The 26,359-nt window shown below is 36.9% G+C and overlaps 2 protein-coding genes across 4 annotated transcripts in view; one reads left to right on the plus strand and one right to left on the minus strand.

The window, feature by feature from the left end:
- LOC131795674 (E3 ubiquitin-protein ligase rnf213-alpha) overlaps window positions 1–12,330 on the minus strand; it is a 67,966-nt gene extending 55,636 nt beyond the window's left edge. The window contains exons 1-9 of the mRNA XM_066166185.1: window positions 12,065–12,330; window positions 9,725–10,003; window positions 5,684–5,853; window positions 5,397–5,536; window positions 4,564–4,881; window positions 3,846–4,054; window positions 2,215–2,507; window positions 1,008–1,261; window positions 627–857 (exon numbers count right to left, since the gene is read on the minus strand). Of these exons, the coding sequence (XP_066022282.1) occupies window positions 627–857; window positions 1,008–1,261; window positions 2,215–2,507; window positions 3,846–4,054; window positions 4,564–4,881; window positions 5,397–5,536; window positions 5,684–5,853; window positions 9,725–10,003; window positions 12,065–12,254 (2,084 nt within the window). The 5' untranslated portion in view covers window positions 12,255–12,330. The remainder of the gene's footprint in view (window positions 1–626; window positions 858–1,007; window positions 1,262–2,214; window positions 2,508–3,845; window positions 4,055–4,563; window positions 4,882–5,396; window positions 5,537–5,683; window positions 5,854–9,724; window positions 10,004–12,064) is intronic.
- A 754-nt stretch (window positions 12,331–13,084) lies between these two features.
- LOC131795670 (whirlin-like) lies at window positions 13,085–25,974 on the plus strand. 3 transcript variants are annotated; one of them, XM_059113265.2, is made up of 16 exons: window positions 13,085–13,873; window positions 14,773–14,985; window positions 15,550–15,675; window positions 16,150–16,343; window positions 17,375–17,461; window positions 18,141–18,186; window positions 18,713–18,928; window positions 19,551–19,646; window positions 19,787–19,903; window positions 20,201–20,275; window positions 21,474–21,548; window positions 21,722–21,802; window positions 22,411–23,301; window positions 23,704–23,793; window positions 23,954–24,127; window positions 25,545–25,974. In XM_059113265.2, exons 1-16 carry the CDS (start codon window positions 13,211–13,213, stop codon window positions 25,716–25,718), a joined length of 3,318 nt encoding a protein of 1,105 aa, XP_058969248.2. In that variant the 5' UTR covers window positions 13,085–13,210; the 3' UTR covers window positions 25,719–25,974. The 3 variants fall into 3 exon arrangements, with proteins under 3 accessions (XP_058969248.2, XP_066021567.1, XP_066021566.1); XM_066165470.1 differs by lacking the exon at window positions 23,704–23,793; XM_066165469.1 differs by lacking the exon at window positions 20,201–20,275.
- Window positions 25,975–26,359: the final 385 nt, after the last annotated feature.

Consider the following 26,359-nt stretch of genomic DNA (forward strand, 5'->3'; position numbering starts at 1 on the left):
TCTTTGAAAATTTAAGTCCTCAAAGATACATCTACAACACTCCTTAAACATTTTGTTTGTTGACCGCTGTCACCTTCGCCATTAAATTGCGATCATTATGTTAAAAACACTTTAATTGACGACAACCAACACAGCTTTTAAAGAGTCTGGCTTTAGTTCCCTAGCTTACTTGCTTGATCATCACAAAAACAATATGTACAACTTTAATATTACATCGTGCTGCTTTAAGTGTATTTTCTGCAACTTGGAACCGCATCAGCCACAGCAAATATAGTCCGCCAAGTCAATAACAGCAGCAACAACAACAACTCTGATTTTGTATCTTACATTTACATTTTCCTGTTCACTTCATAACTACAAGAAAAGAAGAGAGTACTAGCTGCCTTAAATAGCTATCGTGAACTAGAAAAACCAGTGTCGTTACAAACCAAGACATAGGAGGACAAACTTCAAACAAAGGGGAAGAACAGCATTTTGATGGTATACAAGTAAGGAGGATGTAGAAGTGTTTTGCTTATTGAAACTCAATTTTATGCCAGTGATCATATCCCGACATAGTCCACAATCATAACTAGTCCGCAAGTCGTCAGAAAAAGTTACTCTTCGATAAAAAAGGATGAAAATACCTCTCCCTTGTAAAAGACCTTTCTCTCACAGCTTTTGTTTCAAATCCATTAGCTCCCCACCAAGTTTCATCTTTTTCCTTAGGTTTTTCCGTAAGCAATACAGAGCTGTCAAAAGGTGCGCATTCTTGAGTGAGAAAGTGGACCAGTGGTACAGCAAACAACCAGTCATGGAGATTTCGATGATTCTTGCTCACATGTCTGCAAATACCTTGAATGGCTTCACCGATATTCCTACGCACACATACACAAAAAGACCACTGTTATTACTGCTTGAAATATTCGTCGTTAATGCAGAGATGCATGCAGAAAAAAAATTATATAGTTTAGCATTCGATATAGGTTCCTTTTTAAGAACATAAATTCAAACTAAACAGCACTTACTGCCAATGTTCACTAGGAAAGTGTTTGAGAAGCCTGTCAAATTCTGAACAAGTTCCTTGATTTTGGTCTGCATGAAGAGTCAAAGAGGAGAACAGCTTTTCATACTCCTTAGGATCTAAAGGGACTTTTTGTACAGAAATAAGGTAGGCAATTGCTACCGATGATACTAAGGGAGAAATTCTTCGCGCGTCTTCTGGTGTTGATTTACAGGCAGCGTTCTTTTCAGTCTTCTCGATAAAAAAGTCCCTCAAAATCTAGTACGTAAAGAAAAATAAGTAATTTACCGTTAATGCACCTATTCCCTACCGTAAATATCATTAATATCAATAATCTATAATACTTTAGGAATAAGTATAGGTAAGTAGAAAATAACATTCCCCGAACAAGGCATTAGCTTAACAGTTTTGGACAACAAGAGGGACCCTTCAATGAGCCAAGAGATAAGCCGTGCAAACAGTCAAATAATCTGAGCGATGAGTGATAAGATGACAAACCAGTTTACCTTATCTATCAAGCTCTAGAAGCGGGCGTTTGTTACAGTAGCCAAATAACATTCTAAAAAGGTGGTAAACCTCTTTCATCAATAGGGCCATTTCAGGATAGACGCTCTTGTTTTCTAAGTTGATTTAAAATCAACCAAAAAAAGTTTTTTTTTATCAACACAAAGTTTCAATTCTTTCAGATGAAAAAGACGTTTTTTCTATTTCAATAACGATTGCCGACTCTGTTTTCGCAGCAATAAAATGCAGCGAATAAATAAATGGTACCAAATGACTGTCACTTAAAGTATGAAGAAGTAGATTAAAATTTTACATGCATGTTACAAAGAAAGATAAAGGGCCGGTTATTGAAACAAAGTTTAGCCGTTGTTTAACAAAACCGCGTTCTAAACAATCTCCAATTTGGCTGAACCTTTTGTCGGAACATTTAATAGTTGTGAATAGTGTCAACAGGGCCGAAAGTTAACAGCGGAAATAACATTTCTTTAATTAAGTCAGCCCCCTGCTTTCGTAAAACAGTGGTTTGGGTTACAACTCGTGTAAACAACCGGCCAAACAGTCTAATATAGGTTGCGGATTGGGAGAGGCATGCGCAATGCAGTTAAAGGGCTACTTATCACACATCATACCGCCAATAAAATTAACCCTAAATACAATATATACTCGGAATCTCGGAAACGCAAAAAAGTTCATTAGTGGTTGCATACTCTTCTAAAGTTATATCCTGATGGAACATTTCCTGTGTAGATACCATAGTCTTCAACCTTCGATTGTGTCATGCAGTAAGCTAAATCATTCACAACCCCTACTGCCTCCCAAGCAGTCATATTTGTGTCAACTTCATGCTCGTTGAAACCTTCCCAACGAGGCAACATCGCTTTCGTTGCGATGATTCTGCCTTCCAAAGGACCTGTGCTTCTTAGGAACGGCACAAGATTTCGGATACTTTGAATCCATCCTGGCGGACAAAAAATTGTGTCGTCGTACTGGTGCCAGACGGCTGTTGGGAAAATAAAATTTAAACAATTTAATTCAAAAGGTCTTGATAAAGATTGGTATAGACCTAATTTTCAAAATAACAACCAAATTCAGTTTAAAAATAGATATGTTTCCATCAGTTTCCATAGTCCAAAGATCATGAAGGCGGTGGTTAATTGGTTAACAGGAAAATTTTAATTCATTTATGAAGAAAATGACGAATTTTGACGAAAAAAGTGCGAGAAAGATTTATGTACAGTTGCCGAAAATACAAAAATAAACACTCTAAACACCCTAGGTCATTTATCTTGGCTGCAATATTTTTTCAGTAGTGTTTGTATCATTATTTTGTGTCAACAGAGACTTGTTTTGTTCTTAAAATTTAAAGTTAATTTAAGTATTTAAAAGCAATCCTAAAGATAGAACACTGCCAGGTGAAGAAAAGAACAATGAAGTCAATCATTTAAGCAATTAGTAGTAAATGCTGTAATTAAGGTTAATAGAACTGACAAAAATTCACATGAGGCTCTAAACTGCTGTAAAATCGATGTTACAATCTTTTAAAAATCCAAACTTTCGCCAATCCACGGCATCATCAAGGATAAGAAAAATACTCCGCGTAAGGCTTAAATACAAATGTAAAGTAAAAACGTGTGAAAAGCGAAAGGATGCGGGGAGTAAATTGTGTAAGATAAATGATAAGGTACAAATATGAATAAAAAATTATCTAAAGATTATCTCAAGATATGCTAAAATAGTCAAAACTTCTTCGAACAGGCGTAGATTTGCGGGGTCGTTTTCTGATGCGATAGTCTTGATCTCGATGCCTTTGTAGACTTAGTTTTGGCACTTTGAGATGTGTTTCTTTACGGAAGAATTTTCTTTGTTCATGTGTTCTCTTAAACGATCTTACATAAAGCGTGACATGCTCCCGATGTAGTGTTGATTGTAGTATATACCCATGATTTAATAAACAGTGTTTCTTACAGAAAGCACAATTTGGTCGAAATAGTGGTTTCTTTGCTGGGTTTTTGTAAAACTCGAAAGAGCTTTTGCCGTCCGTCTATCAAGAAGTGACAGTGGGAAGCCATTGGGTGTTATTTCTGGTTTATCAATTTCAAACTTCAACTTAGGGTGCAGATTGTTCACTGTATGTTGGAATTGGTCTGTCATTTCCTCACCAGTTGTCTGGAGATAAATGTCGTCCACGTATCTTCTGTAGGCGCTTACAGATAAGTGTGAGGAGAGGACGATGGTTTTCAGTCTGGTTTCTCATTATGGTTGTCTAAACCATGGAGTGCTTCATACGTACTTTTTACAAAAGAAAGGAAAAGCTAATAATTTAAAAACACAAACATACCTCCAGTTTGGCACCTATCTTTCGGTATTTGGAGGCAGCGGTTCGTATAAGCTCCAGCTGAAAGGTAGTCCCAAACATACCTCTCTTTTTCTTTTGAATCTTTCCTCTTTGCTTTTAAGACAATATACTTGTAGGAAATGTTGCGATTAGCGTCAACAACTGGTACAGATAGTTGTGCCTTAACCAGGATAAAATCATTTTCAAGCAACCTACGTGTTTGTAAAAAATGACATGATTCGAATCAGCGTATGCTTAAATAAACGTATAATTTTGTATGGTTTCTTTAAGACCTGTTTTGCCATCAATTCCACTTTTTCCCAATGAGACTGTTCGGGAAACCTGTAAACCATATCCAGAGGTAAAAAACAAACAAACAAACACCCTTAAGTGCCAGCGCAAATGACCAAGTAATGATTGGTTTTGGTTTTGCATCTCATTGGTGTAGAGGATAGCGCAGATTTTGCTGACGAATCATACCCATAGTGCAAAACTAACAAAACTAATGCAATTCTGAATTATTAACAATCCTACATCAAAAATTACTCTAACATACTAATGGTAAAATAAAATGCTAAAAACCTTTTTTAGCACAAAGAGGAAGACTAATGGGGTTTTCGGAAATAAACGCCACACATATACATGAACCACAATACAGGCGGGTTTTATGAAATTTTCAAGTAGCGTTAACGCCAATCAATATAATAAAACATAGGCCTACCTTTCTGGATGAACTGCTGCAACATTCTCATTGAAATTTCCATAACGAACTCCACCAAACCTCATAAAAATTCTGTCACCTTGACTAGCATCAAATTTAAAATTTGGTGAAAGAACGGCATGAAATACAACAGTCATTTTGTTTCCTTTGTATTTGGCAAGATACTCTTTATTCTCCTCTGGTTCTTTCTTGCTGTCGCAGCTTACATTGCGGTTATCAATCTCCTTATCACCCAAGGTATTAGAGTCTCTGTCCTTGTCGTTCTTTTGCCCCTTTAGCCCCTGGTCGAGCTGTGACCCTACTTGTTGTCTTTTCTCGCTGCCATACAAGGATTAAATTAGGCGGCATTAAACAATTGTGATATACTTTATTAGCCTGATGATATACTTTTCTTGATAAACGTTCTCTGACAGAAACAACACTTCGTTTGAAAGAATCTTGGATAATTATAATATGAAGTTTTGCTTATTTTAATATCGACTTCAAGATAGGCTTTTAAGGAAGCAATATTCGTAAGACTTAAGAAGAAATTTGTGCACGGCTTCTACTCCGAGCCAGCCTTAATTTTTCATTTCATCATCACATATGAAAGAAGTCGTATGTCTGAGTGAATTACTATTTAAGCCATGACATCGCGTGAAAGAAAATGTTTTTGATGTGAGTTGGTACCACTGTTATGGAGGTCATGACTTTTGTCATTATGATTGGGCATTTCTTTACGTCCGACAACAATATCTTACCATCAGCTGATACATAATTCATGTTGTAAACTTTTTTTTAAGAATCTCGACCCCACTTGTCTTTCAAAATTGATGTTCAAAGACCATACATACTTGATTTTCACGCGTGCTTCCTCTTCCTTTTTCTTTTTCCTTTCTTTCTTTTTATGCCTGTCCCTTTGAGCCTTGCCCTTTCGTTTAGTCTTTTTTGAACCTGGCTTTGCTTTTGGAGCGTTTTGAGATGGTTCTTCTTCCTGAAGTTACAAACAATATGAATATGATAGTGTTATTCAATACCAAAAATTAAGAGATGCCAGACTACATCTTCATTCTTAGAACACTTACTTACGATTTTAATCGTCTTGAAGCACTATTTACACACAACAGATGACAAGATTTACCTCTGACTGTGTATCACTTTCATCTCCACCGCTTTCATTTTCATGATTGCTGTCCTCGTCCTTCGTGGGCTGACCATCAGCTTCAGATGGCTGAGACGTACTGTTCGTACCAGACTGGCTACTGCCGCCTCCTTGGTTTTGATCACCTCCGATCCCTACTGGTGTCTCCCCTGTTTGTAACGAAGTATTACAAGGGTTAGAGGAGTCCGCAGTTCTCGGTAGCTTTGGCAATAACTCTATTTCCTACATGTATCTATCAATGAATTATGAGATGCGTAATGCAATGTTCATAATTCTTTATATTTTTCACATCTAGGGGAATTCTAAATACTTGAACTGTTGTAAAGCTACTTACGCAGTAATTGTCCATATCTTTAGGCATACTTTAATAGGGTTTTCTGTATAACCTTTGTAAGCTGCCCAAAATCAAGGAATTTGATTTGTTGACCAGATATTGCCAACAAAATTTTCTCTTCCACTCGCTCCCATACTTTAGCTGGTGGCATGTATATTAGATCTAGTGTTAGAAGTCTAACATGTTTTACAGTGACTTCTATGCTGCAGCTTGGATGGGGCAGGAGGGGGGGGAATGGATGGAATTACGGTCAACTCGCCGACGGTCCAACTCGCCGACGGTCCAACTCGCCGACGCCAACTCGCCGACGTATAAAATCGAGTAGAGACGTCGGCGAATTGGTCCTCAATCCAATACAACTTATTAGAAGTTAAACATACAGAAAAGTAAAAGATATTTAGTAAAAAAAACACTGGTGAACATTGGTGAACATCAAACAGAAGCTTAAACATTGGTGAACATCACCAATGCCTATAACAGCTTAAGACGCGAACGAGATAATTATTGGGCGACAACAACACCGTAAAGACTCATCATGTCAATCGCTCAGATTTTTTAAAGAAAACTTGGCTTTCTGGACAAGATCTTTAGTAAAAAGCAATTCTTTTTATTTGCAGCAAAGTTTATAAGGATCTCAAGGCGAATAAAGCAAGATAAACATCACCAATGACTCTAACAGCTTCAGACGCGAACGAGTTATCGACGAGGACACAACCAGTTATCGGGACTGTGACAACAACACTGTAAAGACTCATCATGATAATCGCTCAGATTTTTTAAGAAAACTTGGCTTTCTAGATAAGATCGAATAAAGCAAAGTAAACATCGCCAATGACTATATCCGCTTCAGACGCGAACGAGATAACTCGTTCGCGTCTGAAGCGGATATAGTCATTGCCGATGTTTACTTTGCTTGATTCGCCTTGAGATCCTTATAAACTTTGTTGCAATAAAAAGAATTGCTTTTTACTAAAGATCTTGTCTAGAAAGCTAAGTTTTCTTTAAAAAATCTGAGCGATTGACATGATGAGTCTTTACGGTGTTGTTGTCACACAACTCATTCGCGTCTACAGCCAATTTTGTTCATTGGTGATGTTTACTTCGCTTTATTCGCCTTGAGATCCTTATAAACTTTGTTGCAAATAAAAATAATTGCTTTTTACTAAAGATCTTGTTTAGAAAGCCAAGTTTTCTTTAAAAAATCTGAGCGATTGATATAATGAGTCTTTACGGTGTTGTTATCACACAATAATTATCTCGTTCGCGTCTGAAGCGGATATAGTCATTAGCGATGTTTACTTTGCTTTATTCGCCTTGAGATCCTTATAAACTTTGTTGCAAATAAAAATAATTGCTTTTTACTAAAGATCTGTCTAGAAAGCCAAGTTTTCTTAAAAAAATCTCAGCGATTGACATGATGAGTCTTTACGGTGTTGTTGTCACACAATAATTATTGTGTGACAACAACACCGTTTGTGCGTTGACTTTTTACCAAGCGACTTGACTTAAATAAATAAGACCGATTGACATTAGATCCTTATAAACTTTGTTGCAAATAAAAGGAATTACTTTTTACTAAAGATCTTATCTAGAAAGCCAAGTTTTCTTAAAAAATCTGACCGACTGTCATGATGAGTCTTTACAGTGTTGTTGTCACACAATAACTCGTTCGCGTCTGAAGCTGTTAGAGTCATTGGTGATGTTTACTTCGCTTTATTCGCCTTGAGATCCTTATAAACTTTGTTGCAAATAAAAAGAATTGCTTTTTACTAAAGATCTTGTCCAGAAAGACAAGTTTTCTTTAAAAAATCTGAGCGATTGACATGATGAGTCTTTACGGTGTTGTTGTCGCACAATAATAATATCTCGTTTGCGTCTTTAGCTGTTATAGTCATTGGTGATGTTCACCAATGTTCACCAATGTTTAAGCTTCTGTCTAATGTTCACCAATGTTCACCAGTGTTTTTTTACTACATATCGTTTACTTTTCTGCATGTTTAACTTCTAATAAGTTATATTGGATTGAGGACCAACTCGCCAACGTCTTTACTCGATTTTATACGTCAGCGAGTTGGCGTCGGCGAGTTGACTGGATACCGATGGATGGGGCCAGGTCACATGGAGACATGGTGAGACCTGACTATGGGGACTTATCAGACCAGTCACCTTGGCTTGGTCACCTTAATTGCTGATGCTTTGCAGCTCTCTGATGTGACTTCCATGATAACTGTTGCTAATGGTGGTGACATACTTAGAATGTAAAGAGAGGTTTTGAAGCTAGTAGAGTAGAGCTCTTAATTGCACATTCATGCTAATTATGTATCAGACAGGAGTAAGAGAGAGTCATTGTGTCCTTTGTGAATGCTGTATCATCTATGACATAAAGGCATTAACATATCCCAGTGTATCAACCTGTGCAATCACAAGTTATAAGAGACAATATAAACAGGTTTGTGTCACATTTGAGGAATGCTCAGATGCAGGATGTTGAAGTCTGTACAAGTTTTTTTGTTTTTTTTTTAGCTGGTTTGAATAAGTTGCAAAAGTTGTTTTTCACTTTCCTGCAATTTGATTGGTTTCTTTTAACAAGCAATTGGTTGCTGAATTTTAGTAAAGCTTCCTCGTTGGCTGAGAAAAAGATGTGATTTAGAGCAAAAAATGGTGCAATTGATAAATAATTTGCTGATTCAGATGGTAAAATGTTCTCTCTTCAAAGGCAAAAATTTTCTTCTAAGTTTTCATGATGCACAAATCACACCTATGTAAGACATTTCTGCAGGGAATTTGTTTTTCATCACATCGCTAGAGACCATTTTAAAATGTTGGCAAGGTATTTATTATCCTGCGTCACTGCAATAACTGAAACAAGGACAACATCATTAAATGGGCTAGTGGCTATTGAGCTAAAGATATTCTGAAAAAAACAAAAACAATAGGTACATGTACCACCAGAAAACATCACATCAAAAGTGGGTCGATTCTACTGTTACTTACCATCACTCACTCAATCATCCCCATAACATAGTGGCTTCGCCCTCTATTATATAAGAGGCAGTAGCCACAAAAATAGGCCCTCACACTTTTGTTCCTCACTGTTCAGTCCAGGTTGGGTCTAGATTTCACAGAAGTTTGCCACCTCTACACATAACCCTCTTAGTTTGTTTAAACAGCAGGATAGTGGGCCTAATTACTACAGTTCACATCTTTCATGTGCCAATTAAAGACAGCTACAGAAGGGTCTCAGTCTGAGCCTGCAGGTGTACATCAGAGTGGTTGGTAGTGATATACTAACTGGTGCATTTGGTGGTTTTTTTGGCTGACTGGTTTCATTTAGTGAATTTGTGGCTTCACCCAGAGTAGGGAATTTCTAAGGGACAATTAACAAAGCTTTGCAAACTCTTTGAAAGAACTGAGACCAGTTTGTCTGAGTCATAAATTTACTAGTATCCAAGGAGATAGTTGACCTGTGGTGCTGGCCAAGTAAAATAATTGGTTTGTCTGATACAAACAATGATTTGAAAAAGGTGGTTCAGCTGGGGCTGTTGTAAAATTCCATGAAGATGAGAGAACTGAAATAATCTACCTGAAGGACTTACATCTGATTTTTTTAACTTAGCATGCATTCATCCTATGTCCTCCAGAGTCTCCTACTACTCATTTTACTTTAATCTTGAATTTGCCAATACCTGTGGCATCTGTAGGTTCACAACTATCTGTAGTCTCTGGCACACTTCCTGTGGAACTTTCTGTTGCACTGGTATTGGTGGTTGAGCATTCTTCTGTATCTGCTATTACAGAATTTGGAGCAGGAACACCCTTCTGTTCCTCCACTTGATCCAACACAGTGAGGCTCTCTAAAGCTACAGTGTCAATATCACCAGCTTCACTTTCTAATTCAACAACAGATTTCCGTTTTGCTGGTTTTTCTTCTTGTGTATTAATCTCTCTTTTTCTTTTTCCCTCGTCTGCAAAAAATGATAAGAATTATTAGTATTGAGGTAATATATTCATTCTTTAAAGATAAACAAAACATTGACTCTAACAAAATATAACAGAGAACCACAATGAAATCGCATTAGAGCAAGGATTTTATACTGCATTGGGATTCCAAGATCCACATCCTTAAGGTCATTCTTGCAAACAACAGAAAACTGAACATAATAGCTACATGGTGCACATAACAATATAAGGAGTTTTGCTATATCTAATTACTTAATTGGTGATGGCCAAATTTGTTTACAACCTGTTTTAATTTAAATTATGCATTCATGATTCATTCTACACTTTTTGCTCTTCATTACCAGAAAATAAATTTTCATCAGAGTTCAATAATCAGTCTAATTACAGTGAATGTGCAATCATGCTTGGAAAATAAACAAGCGTGTTAATTTTGGAGTTATCAATGATGATTTTACATAGAGATGAACATTCATTAAGGCAAATGTAGTCTCACTTCAATGGAAATAGTGGTTGTTGAAGATGATGTAGCAACAATTTCTTCCTCTTAATATACACCAGCTCATTTGGGTTAAGTAACTGTTGAGCTTGAGCCAGGAAGTTCGTCATTGAATGCTCATCCCACCAACTATACAAGTGTAATGGACCAAGCCAGCAGCTGGAGACACAGCCATTTAAGTTATCATCACATTTCTTCCACACTGACAAAGGACTTGTCTGTATGCACTTTCACCGACTTTGGTTGGCCCATTGCTTCTAGTAGTCCATATACTGTATCTGCATTCATCAATAAATATGGAATGATGAATAATTCTGTTCATCATGAAAAAGTTCTGCAATCAGCCTGACTTTGGATGACATCTGGCCTGTTTCGATCAGCTAGTAGTAGCCTCACAAGTTTAACATGTATTGTAATACAGCCAAGAGCTTTTCCAACTGTCCTGTTTTGTACATGGCTTAGCTTGAAGTCTTATTCAAAGCTCTTGGTTAATCTAATGCAAAGTAAGTATGCAGTTCTCATCCACTATCTCACTGAGGCACTCCTTCATTCCCTCATCCAACTTCACATTATTCCAGCCACCACGTTGTTTCTCATGTGTACATCCCTCTTGGATGCATGTTGCTACATTAATGTTTCTAGCCATGTTATAATTTGCACCAAATGCATATTCTTTCCTGTTGCTCATTTGGGATATGATTTTCAAGCTGTCATTCAACCCTATGCTCCATTCTATGAGACTACTTTCCTGATGTAAACATACAATCTAAAGTTTTTCACTGCAAACTAATATTTGTTTCCTATGTCATGCAGCCTATCACTTGTGCATAATTTCCATCTGTAATTAGTGCTAATGAGTTCAGTTTTAAATGGGTGTAATCTGGAATGATAATAGGCTTCAGATACCAAGAATGAAGGTGGAGTTTCCAGTGTGTTGTGAAAATGAGACCACTGTATGTAAGAATATTCAATGTTCTCTCTGCTCTGAGCTGATTCAGTTTCAATCTGTGCTAAATATTGCACCACAAACCACCACAAACGTATTACTAAGACAAAATGAAAGCTAGGAAAAAAATGTTATTGGAGACATGCATATAAAATCTAAAACATTGTTACACTTGCTACAATAGAAAATCAATAAATTAATTCAAACTTAAAAATTAAATAAACGTCAATAAATCAATAAAGCCACAGGCACACAGGCACACAGGCATCCAACGGAATATCGATGGTAGCGAATTAACTAAATTCAGACAAAATCAATTCTGTGTTGCTTTCGACCTACTTTGAGGAGTCTAATATCTTAACCTGACGTCAGTGGAGAGGTGAAATTATCATTTAATCGTGGTGATTTTAACAACGCAAAAGAAAACTAAAGAATGAATTGTCCAGCACTGAAGAAGTTTAGAGATGTGAAAGTGAAAGTAACATTTTTAAGTCATAAAAGAGAACTTCATGACATAATTTTTGTCCATGTAAATTTCTCTTCACTAAACGAACGCTTTGATCGACAATCGGGTTTGCCTGATTTGGTAGGTAGGTAAAGGAGAAAAGAGCGATAAGATCTTACCAAGTGGAGCGTCTGAATTGTTGTCGACTTTGGATTTCTGTGCCTCCCGCGATAACTCTTTCGCATCTTCCGTCACGTTATGAACAGGAGGCGACGATGTTTCTTCGTTTGTCTCCAATTTTGTGCCACATTTAAAGCAGAAGGCATGCTCTGTTACGGAAGTTGTGTTTTTGCACTTAGGACATTGCATTGTTCGGATCTCACGATCAATTTAGGTCGCTAACGAACAGAAATGTTCTCCTGTGTTCAGCATCTCGCTATCTTCGTGGCAAATAGCGTTCTTGGAAAGACGGAAGTGGATTCCTGGAAACGAATCCACTTAGAAAAACATGGGGAAGACCCTGGGAACGGCACTGTCATAAATATTTGCCGCCTCCTCTTATCAAAAACGAATAGACACGCCGTTCTTGTCCTCTTCGTCATTGTGTTCCTTACTTCAAGCGTCAAATTTAAGTTTTAAAAGATTAAGTCCTCTTAAATCTGAGTTTTAAAAACATTCCCGACGTTCTCCTGTAGCAACTCCTTGAAAACACCTGGGTCGGGTTGTTCAAAGCTGGGTTAAGATAACTCAGGGTTAGTGTGAAATCTGATTTCAGATCTGATAGCTTTAAAAGAAAATTCAGTCGAATTCTTTTTGTCTAGAATATTATTATTTGATGCTCTAAAAATAAGACAGGAAATTATCCCAAAAAGGCTTTTGAATAAAGGAATAAAGAAACCCAGGTTAAAATTTAACATTGGATTAGCGTTAAACGGCCTTCGAACAACTGGGCCCTGTTCTGCAGGTCATCCAGGTAAACTTCTTGTACATCCTAAAGGTGCACACTCCAGGTGTGATCGACAGAAAGCAGGAAGATTAACAGAAATTATTTAAAGTGAAAAAGTTGATACTGCCCACTCCCCCCATCCCATACTAACGTGTTCTGATCTGGTATAGGAGTCACGTTTCACTGAATTAGCAGTTTTTTAATGCATCACGTGACCTATATAGCCGCTCAACTTAATTTAGAAGAATTGTTTGGGCTTAGAAAACAAGCGAACCCTGATGACAATGGCGCGTGTGCGAGACACTCCGTTCCAAGGACAGTCCTTGAAAATCGCATTTGCTGTCGCATAGCTTGAATCTACCTTGAAGATACAAAGAATATGGGAGATATTTCGGCACAACATTCGCCGCAAAGGAGACGAAGGAAAATTTCACAGTATGTTCGCGAACTTTATACTACATTAACCAATATACTCGACGACCAAGATCGAACCTTACTAATTCAATCACTGAATCAATATCAGAGAGATAGAAATGTAAACAATCTTGTTTCAACTCTAAAGTCGATCCTCGATACTTCAACGAAAAGAGAAGTATATCCGTTATTACGGCAGGTAGTTCCACACAATGACCAAGAGAAATTTAATATACTTTGGCACAGTCACGAGCATCCTAAGCCTCGCCAGCGTTCCAAATCGCCCGCTCGATCGCCGGCAAATCTTCACAGGATTCCTGCCTCATCGAGTCTACCAGATAACCTTCATAGGCACGTATCGGACTCGGGAATCGATCTGTCAAACATGACACAGTTCAGTTCTTCACGGGATGCTAAACATCCCATCAAGCGATTGTCTATTAAGCGACCTTCAAACTCTGGATTTGGGTTTTATATTCGTGGAGGATCTGAACATGGCGTTGGTTTGTATGTTTCCTCTGTGGATACAAATTCTGTTGCCGAAGCCGCCGGCATGTTACCTGGAGATCATATTATTCAAGTCAATGGCACGAAATTTGACGGACTGACACACGCGCAAGCTGTCAAGGTAACAACAAAAAATTGTTAATGGCCAGCTTTAAGTTAAAATGTGATTTCAATAATCTTTGATGTGACGAATTGCCTCTCTAAAAACCAATGTAAAAGCCATTTATTCATGGTGTTAAAAGGATTTAAGGTTTCCTTTCTGAAACTCGATGGGAAGTTATAGAAATGTGATCATTTCTCAAGAGGTAAGCAGAAGAATTCGAAGATATGTTTTGTTTGTGTTCGATGAAGTGTGTCTTAACCTCCTTGGGTGGGTTTTGTATTCATCACCAACGAGTGTAGTTAGTATCTTTACGACTGAGGACTTTTTCTTTTGAAGTATATCAGTAGTTAAACTATAGTTTACGGACCTACAATGTATTCGAAACTTGAGGAAAACTTCATGCATGTTCTCCTAATGAGAGTCGTACGAGATGTTAATTACTATGGTACTGTCTGTAGTGAGAAATGTTTGTTTTGATGTTCAGAAGTGCTATAAATTACAGGAGTTTCTAAACAATCTAAAAATTTCAAGTTCCTTCTCGATCTAAAACGTATAACCTTTTTGATTTGATTGTCATGGTTTCCGCATAGTACAAGTTATTGGGTTGCTTCATTTGAGTTTGTGAATTTTCATATATCTAAAAAGCTGTACAACTTGTTGATGACTACTCGGGACTGCACATCAAAACGCTCTCTAGAAGTTAAACGAATTATTTAACCTTTTTTCTCTAACTAGTCAAAAAACCTTTGGAAAAAGTGGCTACTAAATATGTCAACATAAACAATATATGCAGGTATTTTTCCAACCACAGATAAGAAATATACCTAAAATAAAAGTGCATTTAGACTGGTAGTGAGAAATAATTATGTTGTAAACATTCTGTTTTGTTTTGTTTTGTTTTTTTCATTTCTCTATAGAATATTCAACATAGCAAGAAGCTTAATCTGACAGTCCAGTCAGTTGGTCGTATTCCTGATAGTTTTGTTGCTGAGTCAACTTGCAAATGGGTGGACACAAGGGGTCACAGAACCTCACCTCCACCTGGAGTTGACTCAAATGGGCGTATCTTAACAGCTGATGGCATCCATAAAAGTGATTTAAGACTTCTAGGAGATGATGATGAACGGAAGGTCAGTTTTGTTTCTTTCTCTTGGTGATAATACTTGTCAGTTTGAATTGATGTACATCTAATTTGGTATTATATATACCACAATGGTGAATAGTGCTTTTCACATGCGCTGATTGACTAGTTCAGAAATGGTGAGTCAGTACCATTCACCTCCATATATGTTAACAGAAAAGAAAAAATTTTGGTTTTTGGGTGGTATGTACTAAAAAAAATTTTAACCTTGGTGTCCTTGTGAGTGATAGATATTTACTCCACTTGGCTGAATAATTGTGAAATTTCTAAACCATAACTGTTTATAGATAAGAGCATAAAAAGTACTGAGTTGGAGTTCAAAATTTGGACCCCAAAATTAACTCAATTACATCCACAAAGCTTTGACATATAAGATCTTTTTTTTTTAGTGTGTGTCAGCTAATAAATGTACAGGTCTCAATGATATGTTTGAATAGAAGAATGCCCCTAGACTCTCAATGAACTTTGTTACCAATACATTTATTAGGTGCATGTAAATGTTATTATCAGTATATTATAACTGGTCAGTTTGTGTGTATGTTTTCTTTTGCAGGTGAACATATTTGTGGAGGATGGTACAAAGTTGGGGTTAATGATTCGGGGGGGTGCTGAGTATGGATTAGGAATTTTTATAGCTGGCATAGACCCTTACTGTATTGCTGAACAAGCTGGACTCAAGGTCAGGCAATATGAATTTGTTTTGTTGGCATAAAATCTGAAGCAACATTAAGGTTTCAATTGTTTATAACTGAGAGGCATGAAATGTTGTCTGAAAGAAAAAGCTTTCTTTCCAAGGAAATTGTGCTCTGATTCAAGGTATTTTCCTTATTTTGAAATAACCCTTAGTAATTTGATTTTCAGTTACATTTACTTAAAATTATGAGCACAAATATGTTTTGATCCTACTTCAGTATGGTTTCAAAATTTTCAGACCTGCATCAGATTAATCTTGTGCAAAAACAAGTTGAACCAAAGCATACATTCATTTGTACGTGTATGATTCAGAACCAGTATCTTGAAGAAGAACCTTTTTAGGTTTTAGGCTGTTGGGAAATATCTCAGAATTTTTAAAATTTGAAATTGTGAACCAGTTTCTGCATATTGGCAAGATTCAATTGTTATCTAAAGGAGGACTTTTTAATTTCTTCGGAAGGCTGGAGATCAAATCCTTGATGTAAATGGACAGAGTTTTCTAAACATCACTCACAAAAAGGCGGTGAAGGTTCTAAAATCAACCAGAAACATGATAATAACTTTGAAAGACATTGGCAGGTTACCATTCACCAGGGTAACTCATGACAAAACAAGATGGATAACACAACCTACTAAAAATGGCCAGATTCAACGGTATGTGTCATGTACACATCATGTACACATCATGTACACATGTTGGCTCACTGTTGGATTTTTTCTTGCTCCTTTTACATTATTTGTAGCTAGTTATGCCTGCATGATAAATGTATTAAAGCAATAAATCAAAGCAAAACCATTACATAATGATATATATTATCAGCTGGAAAGAGGCTGGAAATGAATAGGAGATGTTAGTTATTCAATGTTGTTGATATTAATTTCAAAATGCAAGCACTCCAAAAACATTTTGCCCTTTACGCAAGGTAGTTATTACATGGTAAATTACTTAAGACTCTTAAAATGTTGACAAAATAGTTTTGCAAGCAACACATCACTAACAAAATATAAAGTTAGTTTCAATTTTTTTTCACACCAACTTAAATGCTTGGGGAAATAAGTGAAAAATTATAAATTTGAAATGCTCTTTAATCAGGATTTCTTTATTTCAATATATTAAGGAATTGGGAAGAACTTTTTTTAATACTTTCCCTGTTTAAATATCTTGTTATATGCTTTTTTTGTCTCTTTTAGATAGTTTGTATCTACAGCATGTGTAATAGAGTATAGGCCAATCATAAATTCTTGAAGCAGTTTGTCTATAATTTTCCCTTAAAGCAGTAAAGCTGCAACATAAATTTATGGAGGAGAAGACTCAATTTGAATACACAATTTAAACATGCATCACAACTATCATTTGAATATTCTCTCTACACAAGGAAATTAATATAAAACTGTTCAACTCTGATATAAAACTGCCATAAATAATCACTATTCTCTTTAAGCTTCACTGTTCTTTTTTTCATTATCTTTCCTAAGTCTTTCATGACAGTTATTTTGACTGTTTTGTATGGTCAGTGATAATTTACATGACATATTCATCTATCTGATGTCCTGCTAAAAATTAACATCCATCTCTCCTAATTATTTCACTGACATTATGACTTTCTCTTTGGTGTGAAATATAACTCACAAAATGTCTTCTTTGTTTCGCTCCTTGCACATGTTAATTTGCCATTATTATGCAGTGTTCCTGAGGTCACTCACATTACAGAGGTTGAGGTTCATGCACCTTCCGGCTCTGCCCTTGAAGGCCAACCACCTCAATCTTCTAGGTAGTTTACTCTAACTTTATTCTCAGATTGTATTTTTCTCTCAGAGTAATTATGGCAGAGTCAACACTTTTAGCTATTTGTGAGTTAAATTGAAGTTTAGTCAATGGTGAATTTACCAGTACCTGACTGAAAATGATCTAACAAAATTTCTTTAGCCTGTCACATTTCTCATTTTACATTTGATTCAATGGGTTTTGTTTAAGTTTTGTTTTATTAAGGGGGGTATTTATTGCAAACTTGTTTTTAAGGAGATTTCATTACCACCTTAATGCACATGTATTATTGTAACAAAATTAACTTGCCCAGGAGATTCCCATTCTTTGTTAGTTGGTTACATGTATGTCTGAGGACCCATAATGTCTTTAAACCAGTTAAGTATTACTACTGGTTCATGTACATGTAAATGCAATAATGAAAATCTTAAGAAGTTCTGCATTTTGAAGAAGAGGTTGTGAGACACCCACCTAGTGGAACAGGAGACATCAGCTAAAACAAAGTAATGTGATCATTATAATCATGGTAACTTGGTGAGCTGGAATACACACTGCCTTAAGAGCTTGATTTACAAATGTCATGCAAGTACATGTAATTGTAAGATTGGGTGCAAAATGTTATGAGAATATGTATTCTCTATTTGTGATCTAATAGTATGCTTCTTTTGCTTTTATTTCATAAAAAGACGACATACAGCACATGGAAGAATGACTGGTGATAGTGACACTGAGGTGTATAATTTTTTTCATGACTATATAATGGAAACACACTATGAGATGATTTGTATAGTATGTACATGGAAATATTTCATAAATGAATTGAAATGAACTGTACCTTATCATCAATAGTTGGGTTACAAAATGTATGTAATTTACTGTAATGAACCAAACTTACATGAAGATCATAATTGTACAGACACCACATATGGCATCTTCAAAAAGCCTCTTCTGTTAAGCTGAAAATGACAGTAGTACTTAGTACTTAGATACATTGGGTACATGTAAATTACCAAAATTGTGTAAGTCATGTATTATATGCACTGTACATGTGGCTGTTATACACTTAGCCAGTAGGATGAAGAAATTGTAGAAACAATATATTTTACACTTCTTGAAGCGTCACCTTAATTAATAATTCTTTTGTAGTCTTATTCAATGACACATAAACTTGTAGAGTCACTTTCATGGTTAATTCTTTGGTAGTCTTATTAGGTGACACATGAATTTGCAAAATTTATTTCATTTTGGTCTTCTTTAGCCTTCGATGTTTCATCATGGGATTGCAGGATCTCAAGTCCTTTATAGTGGGGGACTTCCATTACAGAAGAACCTAATAACAGAACAAGCTAGGCAAATCCTTAGTGATAATGAGTTAGAAACCTTGACTTATTACTTGGAGGAGTACTGCAAGGGTTTCATCAACATCAATGCTTTTGTTCTTGCCATGTTTGATCTGCTTGACACTCCAGCTAAGGCAGGTTTTTGAGTTTTCTTAGAAATGTATATGTAAATTATTGTTTGTTTTCAAAGTATCTAAATTTTAAATTGGTTAGGAGGTGTAGTGGCTTCATATTGGATTTAATGGTCTTGTTTGAAGCCCTTATGTGCACCAGTGTCTTGTGATTTTGGCAACCTATTTTACTCCCACAGTGACCCTATCCAGTAGCAAACTTGTAGGGAAACCTAATGAAATGGTGGGGTTATACACCCAGGATGAATCAGTACTAATTTTGGAGGATTAGCAACACTCTATATGAAATAATGCTTGGTTGGGCTTTGGCAGCTGTCTGTGCAGTCATGTATGCAGACACTGTCTTTAATTACAGATTGTAGAAGATCGTTTTGAAAACTCGCATAACTCAAGTGTTTGGATATGCAGTGACCATGTTTCAATAAAAGTGAAAAATGTTTATGAAACCCTCCACATTTGTGGCATGTAGTTTTTCTTCCTTTTATGCATGCTATTTGTAAAATTTTTCCTTCTTTTGTGGCCCTTGTAGTGATCTAGGACACTGAAGTTGAGCAAGTAATATTTGATATCATGTATTGTATTTTGGTTTTAGTTTTACCGAAAATCAGTGTTTTTCAATCGGTAGATGTCATTGATGGGGGAAATACGAGGCTCTGTGGCACCAAGAGATATTGATCGATTTGATGACTTATTACTCAAGAAAGAAATTGAAATGATGAAGGTAAATAACACATATTTTCACAATATTAGTTATAAATTTTATAACTGAATTTTAAATATCCCTATAATTTAATCTATTTTATGTTCTTCATTTGCTTATGCTGTGGGATAACAACCTTTTCATTTTGATGAAATTAACAGAGTCGCCAGTTTTTTGGAAACCACATGTCAGATGACAGACACTCCATTCACTCATATGCAAGCAGTGTGTCAAGCTTCTCTGGAAAGGGATCATCGTCAAGCCGCAGCTCGTTCAAAGTAAGATTGGAATTGTTCATGTATTTACATTTTTCCTGAGTTTCCATAGAAAGAAAATATGCGGTGCATGTAAATACGTATGCAGTTTAAATTGGAAAATACGAGTCTCTTAGAGATATCGAGCCACTTGAACCCGTGAGGATTTCAAATGAATTAGCTTTGCCAAATGATAGCCATTAGAAATGCCATCGATATTATTCAATCAAGTGAGAAAAAGGTATTTTAAAACCCTGATTAGTAACGCATTGTCTTTTTAGTATCTTAGTAACACGGAAGCTTTTTTTTTTTCGTTTTTAGGGTTCCGTAAACGGTTCTAACTCACGTCCCATCACCCCTCCACAAGTGCCTGAAGTTTTGCCTCCAAATGTGAAAGTAAGCTCGCAAATAGCGAAGACTTTTTTTACATCGGAGATTTCCGTGCCTTACAATATTAATATTTGGTCGGCTGAATTGAAATACACCAATACGTTTGCCAAAAGTTAATGAATAATAAACTACAGTCGGGTAACCTCAAATATAAAGCTTCACAATTTGAAGTGAGACAGTCAAGAAAGTTATTTTTCTCTGACAGTCAAGCTATTTATTTTTTCACATGCTTCCGTTTTATTTTTCATTCATATATTTTTCATTCTTATTTATGTATTTATGTATTTATCTATATATTGAGTAAATTCCTCAATACTGGGATTGTTGACGTGTTACCCAACATCAAGCCAGTCAGTTTAAAAGGTTTTCTCTCAACTTGCCACTAAGTTAGTTTTAAATTGCAAGCCATTCCTTCCCGGTTTCGTATGATTAAACCGAAGAAATTGCAAACTTTAAGCTTTACTTACCCGCCCAAAATGGGTTGGACGTCATGATCATGACGAAGGACTGTTTGCACGGATCGGTCTTCTTGCAAAGTCAAATTGTAAGTTACGTATCATAACAGAAAATCAACAAAAATTAGAGCATTTTCACAATCCTTTCTTTGTGAACCTATACTTAACATATTTCCCTTACCTTGCCCGGATGAGAAAATGTTTCTTTCACAATAATTTAAGGAAACGTAACGAGATTTTTCTTTGGACAACACAACTTAAAACGTAGGTCATTTTTTTTTCCTCCACGCCTTTGACGCGGTGTTCCCAACTTGAAATGAGCAGAAATAGGCGGGAAAACAACTCGTCACTAGTCCTGCGCTTACATTTAACTTCGTCTGCAGATGTTCCATACAAGCTGTGGAATGGCTGGTGTAAACGACGGTGTTAACAGGCAGTTCTCTAGAAATTTATTTATTTTCTTCAGTTTTGCCTGACACTACGTCACAACTCCACAAAACGTTAGCACTGCAACACTCGATTTTATACAAGAGAAACTAAAGCCATAGTTAAATTTTATTCAAGACCAAGCTCTTACCACCAAGCACTAGTCTTTTCGAAGAACAGATCCTTGGAGTAGAAAGTTAATTTCAAACGCCTGAAATAATGCCCGGCATGGACGAATACCTAACCGGTTGGTTGCATGGAAAGGTGTTTAGCGTTACTTGTATATAGGTCTGACATTAATTTTCTTCTTTATTGTTCGGCAGATTGCCTATGACGAAACATCCTCAACTTACGATGTTTATGAGGCCACACTGACATTCAACGAAGACCAGGAAGAGGTTGGTTCAAATCCCCTCGTTTAACACATCAACAGATGTCTTGACAGCACGCACATAATAACTTTGCCATTATTAAGACAATAACAGATTCAAGATTCTTCATAGTCTTCAAGTCCAAAAGAACGGAAAATTCTAATAGACATATGCACTCATTTCGACGCTTTCCTTTTTAGACTTTTGACGATGGAGAGATGGAAGGACTTCCATCTTTACTGAACATCAATCCGATGTCACTGGATATTCCTTTCTCTGAGGTAATGACCATTTTTGGTATCCTTCTTAATGTTCATGTCGAGTCGCCATCGTTCAAAGGTTAGGCAGGAGCTACGTCCACGTCATAGTCCGCCATGTTGAAATTGTAATAACAAATTGATGTCAATGGACGATGAAATGACAGAAGTTTTTTACTTGCATGTAAATTTTACGAAGTGTTCTTCCATGAAATAGTTTAACCCTTCAACTCTCAGAAGTGTTTAACATGTAACTTCTCCCTAAAATATCCATTCATTATCCAACAAACAGTTAATAAGGACACACAAATTAAACAAAAAGATGTTATCTTGCTCTAACACAAAATTCACATAACTAATTAAGAGGGTAATGTGTAGTAGCAAGAGGGGAGAATTAACAATCAGATCTTGGCTGTCAAAGGGGTTAAAGCGTTTGCTCCCTTCAGTTAGGAGTAGCCTTAAAACGACTTCCATGTCGCATAAAGTTCAGCTTTCAGTTCTTTGGTTGCTTGTGTAGAGAATCAACAATGCTTTTAAAAGACTTGCCACAATCGTATAATGCCGTTTTAGTATTTACTATTTCGATAGCGAAAAGAAAGCTTATACTATCTCCTAATCTTCCTCTTTCTTAGAGTACTTCATTTCCTTCTCCTGACATTAATTTCTCCTCACCAATGGTGACCTCTTCGCCTACGAATGAGAGAGAACAAGAAATTCCAACGAGAACAAGAGGAGAAGCAACATCCAGTGAGAAAGTGGGTGACAACACTAGAAAAGTGAAAGAAGCTAAAGATTCCCCTCCCTATGAAGATATCAATCTTCATCCGGATGACTTCCCTGGGAAAAGAACATCGAAGCCACAGGATCACCCCAGCAGTCATGATTACATAAACGCGGATTTGCAACCCGCTGGGAAACCTCAGACACCTTCAAATCCTTTTATTTTTCCAAGTTCGTTCCAAGGCAACGGCACGAACACAGAGTTCAAGACATTTGAGTGTTCGCCATTGTGTACGTCGTCCACAATTGAAGCGACCATTTCAGAATCGACGTTGCAGAATCATATTAGTGACGCTAAAACCCAAGACAGCGACAAAGCGGATAAAACACAAAGTGTTGCCGCTGAAGTACCTGATGATGACCTGAGACCAGAAGTGGCGAAACTCCCTGGAAGGAAGAGGTTGGCATCCTGGGGTACACCCCCAGACGATGAGGGTGCACCGAACGATGAACCAAACAGAGATACACCGGCTAACGGACACTATACCGATCGCCTGACAGGCTCTGGACAGACGACTTTTGGTAACAACACGCTGGTTCAAACCAATGTGCACAATCAGCTTTCTGATGCCGGCATTGAGACGTCTTCACCGAGAGAAAGTCGTCAATGTTCTGTTTCCACGAACAGGAAGAGCTGGGACGGAGTGCGACATCCTGGCGAGTCTGGAGATAACCAAAAGTTGTCCATTCTGGAGAAACCGAAGAACAGTAAGGAACGAAGTTGCAGTGATAGCAACTTGATGGTAAGAAACATACGATTGGGAGAGTAAACTCAGCTTTCGGGGGCTAAATAAAACTTGAGACCAGCTAGAATTTTTTATGGAATTTGTTTATCTTTTTTTTTTCTTTAAATTGATTTGGTAAACAATGTTATGGATCGTTTAATGGTAGTCGACGGAGTAATGAACACCTGGTGGTCTATCGATTGCATTTGCAAGCCCAGTTTGAGCTTTTTTTTTTTTTGACAAAACTAAGCCCTGAAAACAAGTATCTCAAATTATATTTGGGTGTATAAAAATTTAATTGATGTTTTTAATGGACAGAAGAGGAAATGACAATTAAGGACAAACCAGATTCGTAAAATAAAGAAAACTGGCTTTCAAAACCAATGACGAATGGACTTAATGCTTGATTTTTGCTCTAAGAACCTCCCTAAGGAGCAGCAGAAGGTTATACAAGCAAAACATAGAGCAAGTCAAGAACTCTACGAGCTTCGCCAACACACCAAAACTAAGGTACAACTAACAAACTAACTCGGTTTTTTAAAAAAAATTTTTAATAGAAAAGTGGGCGGAAAAGCTCCTGACAATTGACTAAAGTGCCAGTTATTGGGAGTTGATAGTAGCCTGCCCTTGTAAACTGCTTACTCATATCATGTTCTCTTGTCATTATTAGGGCATTACAAGCCAAAACGAGACTATTTCATCAGAAGTGAGCATGTCCCCAAAGTTGAATGGAGTTCGAGAGCCTGAGTTTGTCGTGGAAGTTGATAAATCAGTAGGGAGCTTGGGTCTGTCCTTGGAAGGCGGGTGCGATGCGGAAGGTGACGTGAAGATCAAGTCAGTCAAGGTGAGACTTCAGCTTTTAAGAACGAGAATGAATTGTCGATGAGCATGGGAGTTGTAGACCTTCACGGCTGAGCTAACTCTTGAATGTGCTAATGCTTAAGTTCAATGTAGTTTTTTTTAACTTTGATGATTAATTTAATTGTGGGAAGAAATCGTAGGGTAAATTAAACGCTGTAAATCTATTCTGTTTGACAAAATGAATGGTTTTTACATCAATTGAATGTCGCAGAAGCAAAGAGCATAGTAATAGCAATTAAGGTAAATGTCACAAGAGACCACGGGCAACTCAGAGTAAATAAACCGCAAGAAAAAGCGGGTGAAAGTTCGCGATGGAGTGACGTTTCGCTTTTGAATGGTTAGGTAATGGATGTGATATTCTTACCCAGTGGCCAAGCAAAGTAAATCAAACACTTTTCGAGGTTTCCTTCTACATTATGTCGAAAATTGTCGCGTACCATCGTCGAGCAAGCACACCAAGTAGACAAGTTTCAGCGAGAGGATTTCTTCTTCATATACTAGAAGCATTTGTGCTGCATGCGTGAAAATCAAATGTTTTTTTTTGTAACACATGATTCATTCACAAACTTGATGTCAGATGTCCACATTCCCATTTCGACTCAACGAGGGTTCAAATTTTTGGTAGAGTTAATTCATTGCATGCTTTCGTTGCAGCCCATCAGGAAAATGTGGAAACCGCTCTTTGCTGGAAATTTAACTACGTCATCTTAATGTTTTCAATCTGGTCAACCAACAATTCTTGTTAGTAGCTCATTCTCACAATGCATTGACAGCGTACCAATTAGCAAGGCTGTCGAGATGTTGTTCAATAGAAACGAGTTTTCAAAATTGGCTTGGTTTATTTGTACTGATATGTAACGCACTACGTGATAGAAACTGTTGCGTGACAATAATAGAAAGAGTTATCAATTGAAGTCCCGTAAACTCATGAAACTGCCCTGGAACGCCACAATTCATTTGCTTAATTAAAGCTTCCACCTCTCTCTCTCCTTCTGGTCACTTCTATCGATCATTGGTTAATTTCATGAATAGTGCTGTTACTAAGGCCATCTGGCCAGCACGCATGCTTTCATTGGCCATGCGGGTCAAAGTCGATCTCGCGGACTTCGCCGATTGTGCCGCAACGCTGATGAGAGTGTGCTCCTTGCTCTCTTCCTGATAATTACGCACAATGCGTTTGTCGGGTATCCTTATCTAACAAATATTTTGCATTTGCCCTGCAAATTGGCAAGGCATTTACAATACTAAGACATACGATTTACCTTGTTTTGGCATTACTGGGCACAATATTTACACTTTCTTGAAAATGTTTTGGAACTTCATGATTACTGTATGGGCTCTTCGTTGTCACTTTTTTATCCGAATTTCAATTGAAAATTAAATTTTTTTTTTGTTTTTAGGAAGGTAATTTCGCAGCATGGAAATCTGGAGGGTTAAAACCGGGTCAAGTTCTTCTCCAAGTGGACGACACGCCGATACGAGGAATGACTAGCGGCGTGGCAGTACTCACCTTAAGAAAGGCTTATTCGAACCCAGACTCGGCCGTCCTCAAACTTCTTGTTCGAGATATTTAGTGCAGTCACTCACTGATATAAACGTTTTCTGAATTTTTGTGTGAATTATTTGTTACTGTATAGCTAAGCTTAATGAAAAAAATCAGCAAGTGAAGCTTACAAAGACGACTTGTATTTATCGAGATTTATAGAGTGTTTTAATGATGCATAAAGTTTTCCAATCGCAAAATGTACACCCCAGTATTGTTCACACCCTTTAACTTAAACACGCCTTAGTTAAAGGAATTCTAATAAATTTTATCAATGGCTTGGCTTATCTCCTCAGAGTTATACAATCAAGTTTTCCAGTCTTGTTCATTAAGGTTGCAAGTTCTAGAAAATCTCCCAAGGGGCGAAGTGCGCCTTTAGGTCGTTTATCATTTAAGCCGCAATAATGTACTTGAAAAATTTACGCGCTTCTGATTGGCTGAAAACGAGTGCATTCTCATAAAACACGAGTGCAAGGTTTGAACATGAGCGCAAATTACAAATAGCGCGCGCACGCTTTCAAAATTTCGCCTGTCTTGACTTCTGTGATGTTTTTTCATGTACATTATTAACTTGTAAATTTTTCAAAGACTACATATTGCACTTTCCGTACGGGCTCGAGCAATTTTGTTGCCTTTATAAGATTTATTCGCGCTTCTTGAGACCAAATTGCA

The sequence above is a fragment of the Pocillopora verrucosa genome, chromosome 4 (assembly GCF_036669915.1).
Source record: "Pocillopora verrucosa isolate sample1 chromosome 4, ASM3666991v2, whole genome shotgun sequence".
NCBI classification, from domain to species: domain Eukaryota; kingdom Metazoa; phylum Cnidaria; class Anthozoa; order Scleractinia; family Pocilloporidae; genus Pocillopora; species Pocillopora verrucosa.

Coding starts and splice junctions, on each gene's coding strand:
- LOC131795670 (XM_059113265.2), top strand. CDS start 13,211: ATGGGAGATATTTCGGCACAACATTCGCCGCAAAGGAGACGAAGGAAA. Junction 14,986..15,549: donor GAGATGATGATGAACGGAAG/GTCAGTTTTGTT, acceptor TTTCTTTTGCAG/GTGAACATATTTGTGGAGGA. Junction 18,187..18,712: donor CTGGTGATAGTGACACTGAG/GTGTATAATTTT, acceptor GGTCTTCTTTAG/CCTTCGATGTTTCATCATGG.